The 15,023-nt window shown below is 40.1% G+C and overlaps 1 protein-coding gene across 2 annotated transcripts in view; it reads right to left on the bottom strand.

Moving 5' to 3' along the window:
• Positions 1 to 1,284: 1,284 nt before the first annotated feature.
• DNAH5 (dynein axonemal heavy chain 5) overlaps positions 1,285 to 15,023 on the bottom strand; it is a 267,264-nt gene continuing 253,525 nt past the window's right edge. For both annotated transcript variants that reach the window (XM_070587179.1, XM_070587178.1), the window contains exons 77-79: positions 11,505 to 11,657; positions 10,850 to 11,081; positions 1,285 to 3,132 (exon numbers count right to left, since the gene is read on the bottom strand). In XM_070587179.1, coding sequence (XP_070443280.1) covers positions 2,981 to 3,132; positions 10,850 to 11,081; positions 11,505 to 11,657 — 537 coding nt within the window. In that variant the 3' untranslated portion in view covers positions 1,285 to 2,980. The remainder of the gene's footprint in view (positions 3,133 to 10,849; positions 11,082 to 11,504; positions 11,658 to 15,023) is intronic.

The following is a 15,023-nucleotide window of genomic DNA, read 5'->3' as shown; positions in this document are numbered from 1 at the left end:
CAATGGTGATGTTAGCCCCAGGCATAAAAAGACAGCTCTGAATGTGGCAAAATTTTCTCATTTGTTTCAATTCTGGAAGGACCCTACTTGCACAGAGAGGGTCATTGGCAGCTGTAAGCTGCACAGGAGAACCAGAGGACCAGGGAAAGCCAGGCAAAGAAGCGTGGTGGCTGTTTCAGGTCAGGGGAGCTCCTTGCTGCGTTAAGTCCTACGTCCTTGTTGAAAATAAACAAGGACGCTGTAGTGTGTCTTCTGCCTGCTAATCTGTGACACCCGAATAGCTGCAGTCTCCCCTTGTTCTTCTCACTCATGGCATCCAGCATTTTCCTTCATAGCACTTAACCCCCAATCGTTATATGTTTTTTCTATGTATCTCACACGTGTCATGTTATACAATCAGAAACTGAGGTCATATAAAATGACATACCTGAATAATTGTTTATTTTCTGTGTCAAGTGCTCTTACATGAATTCCATGAAATCAGGGACTCTGACCATTTCTTTTCCACCGCTATTCCATCAGTGCACCAGCATGCCTGACACACAGGAGGTGCGAAATAAATAATTATTTAAACAAATCAATATTGAGACAGATGAAAAAGACTGCTCTGCCACTGTGATGGCACCAAGACCCTTGCTGTGGTTTTCTCCACCTCCAAGCCAGTGAGCAACTCTCTCCATCACGCAGAAGAGTCAGTCAACTCAATGAAAGGATTCAACCCCCACCCCTTGTTTCAGTAGAAGGCTGAGCCCCCTTCTCCTGGGAGCTGGAGGGGTGGGAGATGCAGGTGAGGCAGAAAGGGGCCTCACTGGCTCATCACCACGTCAGCAACATTCCTCACTGAATTAGTTTCTGAAAACGTCTAGTTGTTTTCATGGTATCCTTTTCTATTTTGGTCTCCAGGAATCGTGCACATAAACCAACAGGGTATATCTCAAAAATTATATTAATTATATATTTTTAAGTTATTTGATTAAAAAAATCCAGTTGTTGTTTTTTTCATCCCCAAAGCCCCAGTACATAGTCGTATATCCTAGTTGTAAGTCCTTCTAGTTCTTCTTTGTGGGTGCCACCACAACATGGCTTCATAAGCAGTGTGTAGGTCCATGCCCAGGATCTGAACTGGTGAATACTGGGCCGCCAAAGCAGAGCACACAAACTTAACCACTACAGCACCAGGCCGGCTCCCCAAAATCCAGTTTTGAAGCTGGATACTCTGATATTGATATTTCTGGATACTCAATGACACCCCCTTGCTAATAAACAGCAATTACAATTCAGACATTCGTTAACAACTTTTTATTAATTCACATTTTTATATTTTCATTTTTTGTTCTTCAAGATAAAATGATTGTTCTACATACAAATCACAGAAAATTTTTTACAGACAAATCCGTACCAATTAACTGATATATTAATAGAGACCAAAAGAAGCTGCTCAAATGAAAACAACGTCGTCCAAGATGGTTAATAAGAGTCGCATGAACTACTCAGGCCTAACTCTCATCATAACTAGCATAAAATGATACTTGTCACAGAGCAGAGCCTAGTAAGAGGGACCCACACGTCTCCTAGTAACCTTCTCTCCCTGGAAAACCCTTCATCACCAGAAACATGAAGTTATGCAGATCTAAAGCTAACCAAACGTTTGTAAGCCACAATTCGAATTTAATATTCAGCAAGCTTTCTAGTCAATAGGTTATAGATGAAGCAATTTATAATTTATAATCAGAATTTAAAATAAAAACATATGAAAAGCTCCTTAGAGAGTATTTTCTCAGTTCATAAAAGCCAATGTGAAGTCCTCACACACCATCTAAGACTTTTATCCTTTCCCTGTTTTTTTCTTCCAATCATTACATTTTTTCAAGTCAACTGACACTGTTGCCACACTGTCACATCTGTTACTTTCCCGTGCTACCTTCTAATCTTTATCCACATGCAAATACATTTTACTGTTATAATCACAGTGTAGTGGCTATTTTAACTATATCTTTCACGTACTAGTAGGCACTTACCATTTCCATGTCATGAAATCGTCAAGATTGTTTTTCATGCTGCCTAATACCTCCTAACTTCCTTAAACATAGGCTTATTAGTGAACATTTAAGGCATTTCCATTTTTTCTGCTATTAAATACATTTTTATATATGATTTTTTCAGTCTTTTCAATGGTTTCCTTGGTATAGATTTCCAGGAGAGAAAATAAGGGTCAAAGTGTATTTACAGCTGTTTCTGTGCTTATTTATTTATTTCACCAAAAAATGGGGTCAATTTACACTGCTCTGGGAATCTGTGAGTGTATCACTTTCATGAAGACCTCACCACAATTCACTTTTAGCTTTATTTTTTTTAAACAGATATCAGTATCTCAGTATTAATTATCAATGGGGTTGAACATTATTCTATACATTTATTCTATAGGTTTACGTGAATTGTCTATTCAACTATTCACCCATTCTTAACCCATTCTTCTATTTCTGTCCATTTTTAAAAGGTCTTTTTAATTGGCTGCTTGAGCTACAAACATAAATCTCTTCACCTGACCTCAATGCAAAAGGCAACAGAAGCAAAATCAGCACAAACTTGCCATGTCACCTTAGAGAACTGGGCTGTCACCAGAACCTCATTAACAGAAGAATAAGCCCTTCGAGGGAAATATCTGCTTAACCCAGTCAGTCTTTAGAGTGGAGAAGAAGAATATGTATTACCGTGGATTTGAGGGCCACATCTCATTAGGAAGTTGTAAATTTTACTTTTAAATCACCAAGTAACTTCAAAATACACACTGATTGGTCATTAATGACGAAAGGCGCTAACTGTAATTAAGCAACTATCTAAGGAGTAGGGAAAACCTATGCGGTTCATTAATTCACCATCAACCTGATTGGCACATTGTCCAGCACTCGTAGAAGACTAGAGGTTGTGATCACTCGGATCCTGCATTTTCCCAAGCGTTGGGTGGGGGACGTGCCCCATGTTACTTGACATCACAGAGAAGGGCAACCCCGCGGAGCACCCAGTGTTCAGGGGCCTGGACCGTCCTGAGGTCCACAGCCGCGATGTAGTTCAAGTCCGTTCGAACCGGTTTCTTGTAGATGGGGCAGGAGTAAAACCGAGGATCTTTTAAACCTACAAAAAATTCATGAAAGAAAAAAATTGTTGAATTTCTACTTTAAGCAGCCCAAGCAGAGTTTAGAGCCAAATCTGTGCATTCTGAAAGTCATTCCAAAGAGAGGTGGCTTTGGTAGAATGAGGGAAATTCTTCCTGAGGTCAGTCAATCCCGATGTGTGAAGCAGAATGGATGTGACAAGACACCGAGAGGTCCTCAGGTTTGCCTCACTGGCCTCTGTCCCATGTCCTTGACAGTAACCTCTGCCCACATGACATGACCATGAACCTTCCATTGCTTCCTCCCTGTCCTCTCCACGTGTCAATTCAACATTCCCCCTCCACCTTTTCTCCTGTACTTCCCCACCAAATCCTATGCACACGCTCTCCACATTTTTCCCTCATAGCTTGCCTTTGGCACAAGGCACCTGTCACTTTTAATCAGACATCCAGCACCAGTGAGCATTATTTCACTATTATTATTATTTCAAAATCCTGTCTTCAACTCCCTGTACCACAGTCCAAACCACATTTGAAATCACAGGACAGAGGATGTTCCTCGCTCCTCCCCGGTGTTGTGAGTTCTCCATGTGTAGAGGAATAAAAACACCTGGGAAGCAGAGAGCCATGGCACAGTTGAGCTCCCTGAGATTTAATCTACCTTCCTGGAGTAGATGAATAGATGGACTCTTCAAAACCACATATGCAACAAAAGACAACAGGTGTATGTCTGTCCTTCAAATATCCTCTCTAACGCATCCATTCCTAACCAAAGGCTCATTTTCTCTCCAGCCTTGGAAATCCCACAATCAGGGACAGATCCAGGTCTTGTGGGGCCTTACCCTTATAGAATGTGTGGTGGGGGGGGGGGGCAGAGAGGCGGTCTTCAAGAAAAAGAGTAAAAATTTACAAATACAAATTTAGGCTTTGCAAAGAGCCTCTGAATTGAGCAACCCTGAACTTCAAGCTTCATCAGCTTCTTGTTAAATCCACTCTGCCCATAGCAGTTTATCTGCACATCTCATAACATCATCTCAGGAAGCAGTGTACCGTTTCCTCTTTTCTTCCAGATTATAAATTCTTTTAGGACCAAAGTAGTGTCTGCACCATGCTTGTTCTCCTCCAGAAGGCCAGTATTATAATTGATCCTCACATAACTACTGAGACAAAAACACACTTAACTAAGAGGATAACTTTGCCTTGGTGAGTTAGTCTTACGAACACGGCAACTGAAACACAGAAACAGTAACTTTGTACACGCAGTGTTGATATCTCAAACTTACTAAATTCATTTCCCCAAGCTAACGTGCTCAACAACTTAGCTTTTTCTAGCAAATTACAAAAGCAAGGCACTATCATAAGTTTAAGTCTCATTTTTGACCCAATAAAAGTTTCAGCGTGCTGTACCATGTGTCTTTATACCTCCACTATAAATTTAAGAAATTTTATTGGATTAAACATTTGAATATGATAAAATTATCCATACGTTTCAACATAAAATGAATATTCTAAAGCAGTGATTCTTAACCAAAAACCATTTATTCCTAGGGGACATTTGTCAATATCTGGAGATATTTTTGGTTATCACATCTGTGGGGGTGCTACCAGCACCTAGTGGGTGGAGGCCAGGGATGCTGCTAACATCCTACGATGCACAGGACAGCCCCTCACAGCAAAGAGGCATCTGGACCAAACGTCAATAATACCAAGGTTGAGAGGCCCATTCTAAAACGAAGACACAGATATTCTACCATACTTTAAAACTATGTGTTTGCTTAATCCCATGAAATTAATCATTAGAAATTGTCTAAACTAATGTTACACCTAATTTCTAGGTCTAGATGTTATTTTTTTATTGTTACTATGAGAATATCATTAGTAATAATAATTAGGCAAATATACCAAAAAAATCTGATTAAGTAAGTGAAGGACCGTGAATTCATGGAGTCCAACTAATATTAACTATACTAACTGATATATTTAAACGCTTTAATCCTAGGATCTGTAAACATGTAACAAATATATAACTAATTGTTCTTCTTGGTGCAAATTTAGCTAACAGCGTCTTTATAAATCTTGAAGATTGGAGTCTTACATTTGAACCAAATGATAACTATAATAATTACACCTTGGGAAGCATTTGACAGCTTGGATTTTAATCCCAAAAGAAAAATAGAATTGGAAAAAAAATAGCATTCTTTTCAATAAGCTGGTGAAAAACAATTCTCTGAAATATTTACCCAATTTTATTTATTTTTAATTGCTCCAGAACTGAAGGTGCCCATGCCAAGTCACAGCATGCAGCAAGCTTCTGCAGCAGGATCAGAAGCCACTGAAAATATAATTCCATAGTGAAAGCGCTGACAGATGCTAAAGAGCCACATTATCAGATGATTGGAAACCATTACCCCTAATCAGACAAATAACTTTGAAGGCAAAAATAAACATGCTAGGTAGGTAGAAGGAGGAGCAGAGAGAAGAGGTTGTATAAATTGCTGAACTATATGCTTTAGGATCCTAAAGGTTTTAATAAAACATCTTGAGGGAATTTCATTTTCCACGTAACTTCCCTTTCAAGCCTACATTTTTCATCCAAAAGTTAGTCTATCATTACATCATATATTCCTTCCAATATACGGAATAACCAAACTACATAGAGATTCCCTATATAACCTTTAAGTCATTCCTTTATTTAACCTCTCTTTTGCTAATGACATTTAAATCATTAGAGAGTGCACTCTTACATATGATAATTCTTTTGATCCTTCAACAAGCATGTGTTTTACACATAATAATAGAAATAATAACAAAATGATTTATTGTATGCTAACTACATGCTGGACATTGTCAGTTTAATTTCTCAACAACCCTATGAGATGGGTACCACTATTAAATCCATTTTACAGACAAAAAAACTGGAACCTAAAGAGGTAAGTTACTCGTCCAAGGTTACAAAGCTGTAGGTGATAAGAAGCGAACCCGGCCAGAATGGATCCTGAGCCTATGCTCTTCATTTCAGCAATAGTTGGGACACACTATGCTCTGTGCCTCTACGTCTTTGCAGGAATACGTGAAAATGAACTGGAGCTCACTGAATATCTGACTTCAACTTGTAGCATACTTGAGACTCCTCCAAAGCCACATGACTAATTACTAGGGTGGTAAAGCCCAGACAGTAACTCAAATATCCAGGCTCCTGGTTCACTGTCTTTTGCCTGAGAACATGTGGCCCCCCATAGGGCAGTGGGGGGAGCGGCGGATGACCACCTTGAGCCTGCAGCATGGAGAGAGGGAGAACATAGGGAGTGAGCACACTCATCTGCATAGTGCAGATGCATTTAAGAAAAGGAAATTCACAACTTCAAAATCCAAGGGAGCTGTCCTCATTTTCAATTTAGGCTTTATTTTCAAGCATCATCCCAAACACCACAGAGACTCCCTAAATGCATAGTCTTAAGTAAAACACTAACCACAGGAATTCCCAGAGGTTCGCATTCATCCCACAACAGACAAATGTGATTTCGTAGCTAGGAATGATAGGCAAATTACATAATGTCTCTAAACCTTAATTTTGCCCATCTGCAAAATAGGCATGATATATCTTACAGAGCAGTTGTTAAGATTAAATAGGTTAATATATGTGAATGCCCGGCATAGTACAATGTCTGGATGCAATAAATGCCCAAGATGTGTTAGATTTCTCTTTTCTCTCTCTCTCTCTCTAAATACACACACACACACACACATACATAGACACATGCACATACACACTACACTTACCTTTTTACTAAAACAAATTCCCCAGACTCATGTTGCCCATAACCTTAACAGAGTTCCAGGTTTACACACTGGAAGTGGGTTAAATGCTGTGGGGCTCAGGCGTAAGGTCTCCATTGCCTGGTCACCAGTGGGGCTCTTCCAACCCTCAGCCCCTCATCTGCACGGCTGGATCAGGGTGGGTCATGGGATGTTCTTAGAAACACTTTTTCCCTAGCAGGAAATATCCTCATTAGCTGCAGGGACCCTGAGATCCGTCCCACCCTACTTAGTGACCAGAGGGACATATAAGTCTTGCTTTGCTCCCCAAACGTTTTCATCACTGTTTTCCCATCACATCAGCTACAGCACTGAAGTTCACCGAGAAGCTTCACTCTGTCTACACATCAAATCTGTGAAGAGACAGATCTTTCCTGTATCCGTGTCTTTTCAACTTCCCTTGAGAACAGAGCATCTAGGGTTGGTGTGGGCGGCTTCATCTTCTCCGTGAATTTAGTACTATTTGGGTGACTTTCCCACGACGTCCCAACAAGAAACATGAATAAAATAAACATCCAGGGATATATCAGTCAATTTTTAGAGTTAAAATAAATCTTTGGCTTGTTTTTGCAAACAAATAAACCAGTCCTCTAGGTAAATTCAATGATGAATTATTTAAACTGAAAATTGCCTTTCATGTTAATATAAAAACAATTCATTATACGAATTCTAATTTTAAAACACCGTACTTTTGGAGTGTCCTTGGTCATTCACAGTGCTACCCCTCTTTATCTCAATTAGAGCCCTATTCAGTTATCAAAATTGAATGAAAATTAGATTTACAGCATGAAAAGAGGGATGAAGTGTTAGCTTTTCATCACTAAGAAAACACCCCTAACAACAAAGTGAATTAATAAAACAAGCTTCAACCAACTTCTATTGAAACCAAAAGGAGAATAAAGAACTAAAGTTTTTCTTTTCTTTTGTTTTAACTACCTTGAAATTAGTCACTTTTTCCTTTGCTTATTTTATTTCCTCCCTTACCTGTGGCTAATGAGCATCATCACTGACTAATGCCCAGCAGGGTAAGCACAGTTCTCTACAGAAATCTATTCTTAAATAACAAAGAATTGCCTGTATTATAAAATTATTACTTTATTACTGCCACGCTGAGATATTCTGTGTCACATTGCAGTGGATTTTTACAGCTTAGTTACAGGAAATAAAAAAATAACACCTAACTCAATGTGAGAACGATTTTTCTTTTGCTTTATAAGGAAAACATTTCTACAACATTTTGACTAGATGCAATAATGCAAGAAAGCAAAATTTCTAAAATATTATTTTTGCCTAAAAGAACATTTGATTATTATTTCTATAAAATAATTCCTACCCCAGCAGTGCACACCATCCTAAGAACCAATAAATACAAAGCCCCAGGCAGCATTCCTGCCTAAGCCCAGGAAGACACATTCATTCTTGCAGATTCAACTAGGACATACTGAGCAACTCCATGTGCCAAGAACTGTGCTGAGCACCTTCACGTATCTTTTCTGATGTCCAGCTCTCTCCATAGGCTCCTCTTCCTTCATACACCTTCCTTCTGTTCCTCAGACACAGCATATCCATTGCTACCTCATGCCTTGGCACAATTGCCTTTGCCCCCGGATATTAGCACAGCCACTTTCTGTCACTCAAATCTCAGTGCAATGCTCTCTCCTCAACAAGGCCTTCCTCAAACCCCTAAATTATCTCACTCCCTAGCATATCATGTGTGTGTTTTCTTTATAGAAGTAAGAACTATCTGAAATCAGTATGTTTGTTTACAGTGATTCTCATTATCCATGGGGCTTATGTATGCAAAGTCTCTATGAACACCGAGTTAGCGACCACTGGACCATTGCTCTGAGGGGTTAGCTTCCTGCAAGCTTCTAGTCACAACATTGTCAGCCCATTGATGCATAATCTTGTTTTATATTTCTGTTTGAAGACAGCTTTTCACATACATTGTTGCTTCATTAACACTGAACTCAAGGCCAACGGCACCATAACTCATGCCTGAATGAGGCGTATCTAACACACGCATTTTCTCTATAAGGCCCATCACACACAGCCTTCTTATGCTTAGGAACACCAACAGCTCTTCAGCACTGCCCTTGGGGGCCATTTTAAACAGAGAAAAGTACAAAAGTGTGAAAAACGTAGCACTAAAGAAACCACAAAAAAGACAGCTGTTCACAGTGTGAGAGCTGAAACAAGGAGGCAGAGTGTCACCTTAGTCAACCTCAGCCTGGAACATGCACATTAGGTGACAAATTTTCACTGCTTCGGGCATGTCTGCAAATGACCATGAAAGTGCCACGAGCATTGAATTTGGGGCTAGAAATAAATTTTAGAGTATGGGCGAATTCATAAATACAGAATCTATGAATAACAAGGATCGACTATATTTTTTGCTTCTTTTTCAGCTACCCTTCCCTCTTTGAGACTGAGTTCCACAAGAATGGGGATTCTGCCTGGGTTTTTTTCACTGTTGCATCCCCCGCACTAGAGTAGTGTGAGGTCAATACCAGATAAATATTCACTGAATGACTGAGTGAACTAATGCTATTTCCCATGGCCAAGAAAAGTCTAACTCTAGCTCCCTATCACATTCATTCTTGTCCTCCAAAGCACACCTCAGAAGCAATCTCCTCTAACCTCCCAGGCCTAGCTCTGTTCTCCTTCAGGCTCCCTGAGCATCCTGACTGTATCTTTATGACAACATGTATCAAATTGCATTTTAATTATTAGTTGCTCATCAGAATCCCTCAATAGAATGTGAGTTCCTCATGGGCATGATCTGGTTCATAATTATTTCTGCATCCCTTGCACCTAAGGTCTTGCTTGGTATATATTAGGCATCCAGCAAATATTTGCTTAGAAAATAAATACTCATAGTTTATAAACTCTCTTCCTTTGACCTGTGTTTCCAAATGTAATACTTATCTAAAGTATCTTTTAAAGAGAGATTACTTTATCCCTTGTTTAAAGAAAAATCTTCGGTGCTTCTGTCGTAAAATCAGTACTTTCTTGAAATCTACTATCATGGCTACCCCTAGAATTTATGGCTTACAGGAATCATTTCACTATATATATATATATATATATATTAATATATATCAAATCATCATGTTGTACACCTTACGTATACATAACTTATATTTAAAAAATAAAATAAATTTTAAAAAAATGAACAGAGAATTTCCTCATGTGCTGAAAGGTGGTTGTTGCTGAGTGAAATGCAACCGAAGTCTCCAGAAAACATCAAACCAACCCGGAAAACAGTTTAGGTATTTTTAGACTTGTCAACCAGTTTTGACAATTTTGTCAAAGCAGAATACATGTGTGCTTCATAGAAGTGTTATGACATTTATAGGCTGAAATATGAAGCCAGCATTTTACCATTAGCCACCAGATGAAGCCAAACATCCCTGAATTCAATCTGGATTTCATAACCTGGCTTAAAGCTCCAGTCTGGTGGAGCCACTGCCTCCAGGGGAGCCCTGTGCAGTCCTGCTTCTTTTCACCTCTTGACCCACCACATCACATTAATCCTTCCAAGTCCAGTCCAGGCATAACTGCTCCTGACACTGAGCCCCTGACGACTTCATCCCACCCTTACTCACCTGCCTTTCCCACCACTTACTAAGTATTCCAAATACTTGTTTCTTATCTCATCAGCTAACATTTCGTGAGTATCCATATATATTTTATCTGCTTTATTAGACAGGCAAGAACTATCTAGAACCATTGCCTCACAAAAGCATCAAGAAAGTGTGTAGTGGTCAATAAGTACTCAATAAACACAGGTGTAAATGTGAAACTAGTTGATAAAATAGTAAAATCCTTCTTACATGATAACAAATTAGTGAGATTTGTGTTTATAATGTCATCCAACTTGATAGCACCAACCATCCCTGAATGCACAAGACAACTTACTATTGTTCTCTGCATAAATCCTTATGACAGGCATCAACTCAAAGAGCACTTTGGGTTTGGACTCAATAAGTTTCACGTTCCTCTTGTCCCAGCCAGCACCTTCGAGATATAAGCCGTAGACGTAGACACCCTCTGAGGGAGGGGCAGAAATGTCGTCCTTCATCCACTTGGTCACTTCGTTGCAAAGCACCATATTGTCCAGAGCCCAGCCTTTGTTGGCCCGAGTTATTTCCTTCTCAGGTCAAGATCAAAAGCAAAGGATGAAATCAGCAATTAAAAGTTTGTCTTAATATAAAGAGTATAATAGTGACGACAGTGTACCTCAAATTACCCTAATTCAAAAGAAATAGAATAGTATTTACAGAGTTAAAAATATTCTCTCATAGACAATACCCATGTCCTAATTTAACCACTTGTGCTTTAAAAAGAAATGTAATATAAAATCAAATATAAAAATAACAAATAAATGTTTTGAAACTCAAGCTAGTGGCCTGAGAACAAGTTGCTGGATTTATGTTCAGGACAAGGCTACTGCTGGTGCCAAAAAGAGTCAGTCATTCGCTGTCTTACTCTATCCTTTAAAGCTATAATGAAAGAAGAAAATGTCATAGAGGAAAATTATAATACAACAACAGGTGCAAACCAGAGTGCTTACCTGTCGCATTGCAGTTAAAAATCCTTGGGGGTTAAAAAAGCCTGTCATCCAGAAGCAGTGGGGTCGGCCATTGAAAACCCAAGAGGTGAACTGGCAGTTTCTTTCTATAAGTTCAGTAAACCAGAAACCCAACGTACTTGACACCCAGGACACCTGAAATGCATACATTAAAGCACTTAATTAGCACAGGTTTAGTTCTTTTGTGTAACTGGCTATGTTCACAGAAAAAAATGATGAGAGATCTATTTCACTTTTAGATTTTAAAAGTCCCTAAGATATGAATTTCCCCTGGGTTCTGACATTTAAGTTTTCAAATTATTCTTCCTCCTTAATGATATTAAGATAGAATGGGCTAATCATCACATGAATACAAGATCAATTCAAAGCTCAGTATGCTGTTCAAGATGCCTGATGTCAACAGAATCACCTTCCATGTACGAATATATTCATTAGCAACTCTGCTACAAAGCAATTAAAACAACTAATTGAATTAAATTTAACAGGTTCCAACTATTTTTCTTTAGGTTACATTTTCAATAGATACACTATAAAACAAGATTTCTATTTACATAAATGTGCTCATGGCCTCATCAACACCTTAAAAATATACTCTGTGGATGATAAATCGTAAAAGCCCTTCTCCACTTATCATTTTTAATGAGGCAAATAACAGTTATTTTTTGAAGTTTCTGTCACTTAGAATGCACTTTTATTTTCTCTGATGAAGGCACAGAAATGGATACACAGGCTCTTTATCATCAACAAATCAATTGCCTTTATTGCTTGTAACATTCTGCCTGAATTCACGTGTGGAACTTCTATTATTACAATTGGCATGGATCCGCCATTAATGTTATCAGCAGCCACCCTGGTAGGTATCTCCAAATCACATTTTATGACATTTTACTGTAATTGCAATATTTTATGCATGAACAAATGTAGTGATCAACCTGGGTAGATATAACACTTGAATTTCAAATATTTTAAGAATTAATGTGCCTATTTTTCAAGAGACGCTGAGATTTCAAAGACCAATAATAAGTTGAGTAAAATAAAACTCTGTATAAAAAGATCATAACTTAAAAATTATGCAACTCATTCTATCCTGTCTTTATAGACGTGTTAACTAAAAGAGATGTGTTTATACTCCCTTCGATCGGAGGGCACAGGGAACCGTTAATGAGAGGGCGCCTCCTGGCATGGACCCCTGTTCCAAAGCCTCCCAGGTGTGGGCAGAGCCGGGTGAGCTGGTTTAGTGGTGAATGAACCTACAAAGGCTCCTGACCAGGGGGGTTCTCCCTCTGTCACTGGTAATGAAGAGAGGCAATTCAGATAAGAAACTCTCTGACCTTGGCAATGAATTTATTGAAGGTAAGAAGGAAAGGAAGGTATCTGGTCAAAGCTGATTCTGAGCTTCTAAGCTGTGTGACTAGAAGGATGGATGGTGGCGTCATCAAATAAGATAGAGAAGACAACAGAAAGAGCACACTCTAGGTACTTACAGGCTGCCTGCAGGACCCACTGCCTTGGAATCTGCTGAATTCCTGGATGAGATATCAGAGGCTCAGCACTAAATGAGCATCTTCTAGGAGACCATCTGTTCTAACTCCATCATGTCTCACCTTCCCATTTACCAGAATAACCTCCAAAAGGCCAAGCCTCCTGTCATCCCATGATCCAATCTTATCTCTAAATGCTGCCCTCCCTGTTCATCCCCCAGTATGACCCAATCCCCAACCCTCCCACCCTCTCAAGTCTTTCCACTGTACCGTCAGGATCTTCAGTGCTACGATCAGCAAACTCCTCTAGATCCTTCACCTCTTCCCTGAACATTCCCCTCAGTTCCTCTCTGAACTGAAATCAATTCCCCCAACCTGACCCAGGAAAGACTGCTTCCTCTGCATCCTCTTCAAATGTACGCTACCATTTACTGCACTCTAGTTTCATAGGCCTCAGGACCAGGAAAGAAGTAAGTATCTTTACTGTTTCTGTTATTGTCAGGTCAGCATTTCCCGTTATTGTCTTCCTTTGCGTCTCATGCCATCTGGACACACCATCCTCATCCCTTCTTATGTCTATCACTTACTGGTCACTCCCTCCTATTTATCAAGGAATTTGGCTCCTGCTTCACTCTTCCACTCCATCCCCAAAAGAATCATGAGGATGATGAAGATGGTGATGGTGACGGTATAAATGGTGGTGGTGGTGGTGATGACAGTGGTGTGATGACGGTGGTGGTAGTGACAGAGGTGGTGGTGGTAAAAGTGGTGATTGTGGAGGTGACGGGGTAGAGACGGTGATGGTGGTGGTAGTGGTAGTGGTAATGGTGATGGAGGTGGTAGTGATGGAAGTCGTGGTGGTAGTGGAGATGGTGGTGGTAGAAACTGTGGGGAGGGGGGTATTGGAGGTGTGTGGTTTTAATAATAATAATAGCAAGAACTTACATAAGACTGGGATATGCCACGCACTGTTCTAAGCACTTTACATTCATCGACTCACTTAATCCTCACAAGAACTGTACAACTTATGTAATAAAGTGGGAATAACTACTCCCACTTTACAGATGAGGAAATTTAAGCACAGCAAGACAAGTAGCTTATCTGAGGTTGCACAGCTTGGATGTGACAGAGACATGATTTGAGCCCATATATTCTGGCTCCCGAGTCCAGCTCATTTATTTACCTTCATTAATCATTCTTGGTAACACTAGGATCCATGTGGACCCATTGAATACCCTACCTTCTTATCTCATGACTTCCGATTTCTAATGATTCTCATGTCCTTCCAATTCATTTCCCCTACCTCCACACTCACACTTTAAATCTTGTCATCATCAAACACTGTCCTGTTGGGCTGGGCACATTTTCCCCTCAACCGCATTTCATTCCAAAGAGAGAGAGCTCCACTTACAGAACACTCTAGGCTCCTCTACTCCCTCATTCCCCTCATTCCAAGGAGGTAAAGAAACTTATCTGACTGGTGTGGATGGGGGGAGGGGGGTTGCAGAGACAATTTGTGCTCATCAAACATCCCATGTGCCCCCCTATACTTCCCAGCCTCCCACGCATTTGAGTCCACAGATCTCGTTCTGTTCCATGGCCTGTGAACAGAAGTAACACAGGTCACTTTCTGACTCAGGAAGTTAGACTCAGTACCTTGTCCAACTCTCTGTTCCCCACACTGTGATGACTTCAGAGGCCATATGCTCCGGGTGGTACAGCCACCACCAGATGCGAGGCCTCCATCAGGTAGTCCCAGAGTAACTGTAGAGCCGAGGACCCATCTGACCTCCATGGGAAAACAGAAGTAGGGTGCTGCCGGCACAGCAAGCTCCTAAAATGTGTGTCACTAGCTCAGCTCTGAGGCAGCAAGTGTTTAGGCAAGTCCTACCAGCAGCAGGAAAGATGGAGCTACATGTTCGGAAACCTAGCCCCTTTCTCCTTTTGCGGGGGACAGAGATGCCTGCAGGCTGCACACACTCTGCTCTGCTCTTGCGTGCTCTAGTGTCACAGGAAGTCT

This window comes from Equus przewalskii, chromosome 20, assembly GCF_037783145.1.
Source record: "Equus przewalskii isolate Varuska chromosome 20, EquPr2, whole genome shotgun sequence".
Taxonomy (NCBI): Eukaryota; Metazoa; Chordata; class Mammalia; order Perissodactyla; family Equidae; genus Equus; species Equus przewalskii.
This window is presented reverse-complemented; position numbering and strand designations above follow the sequence as displayed.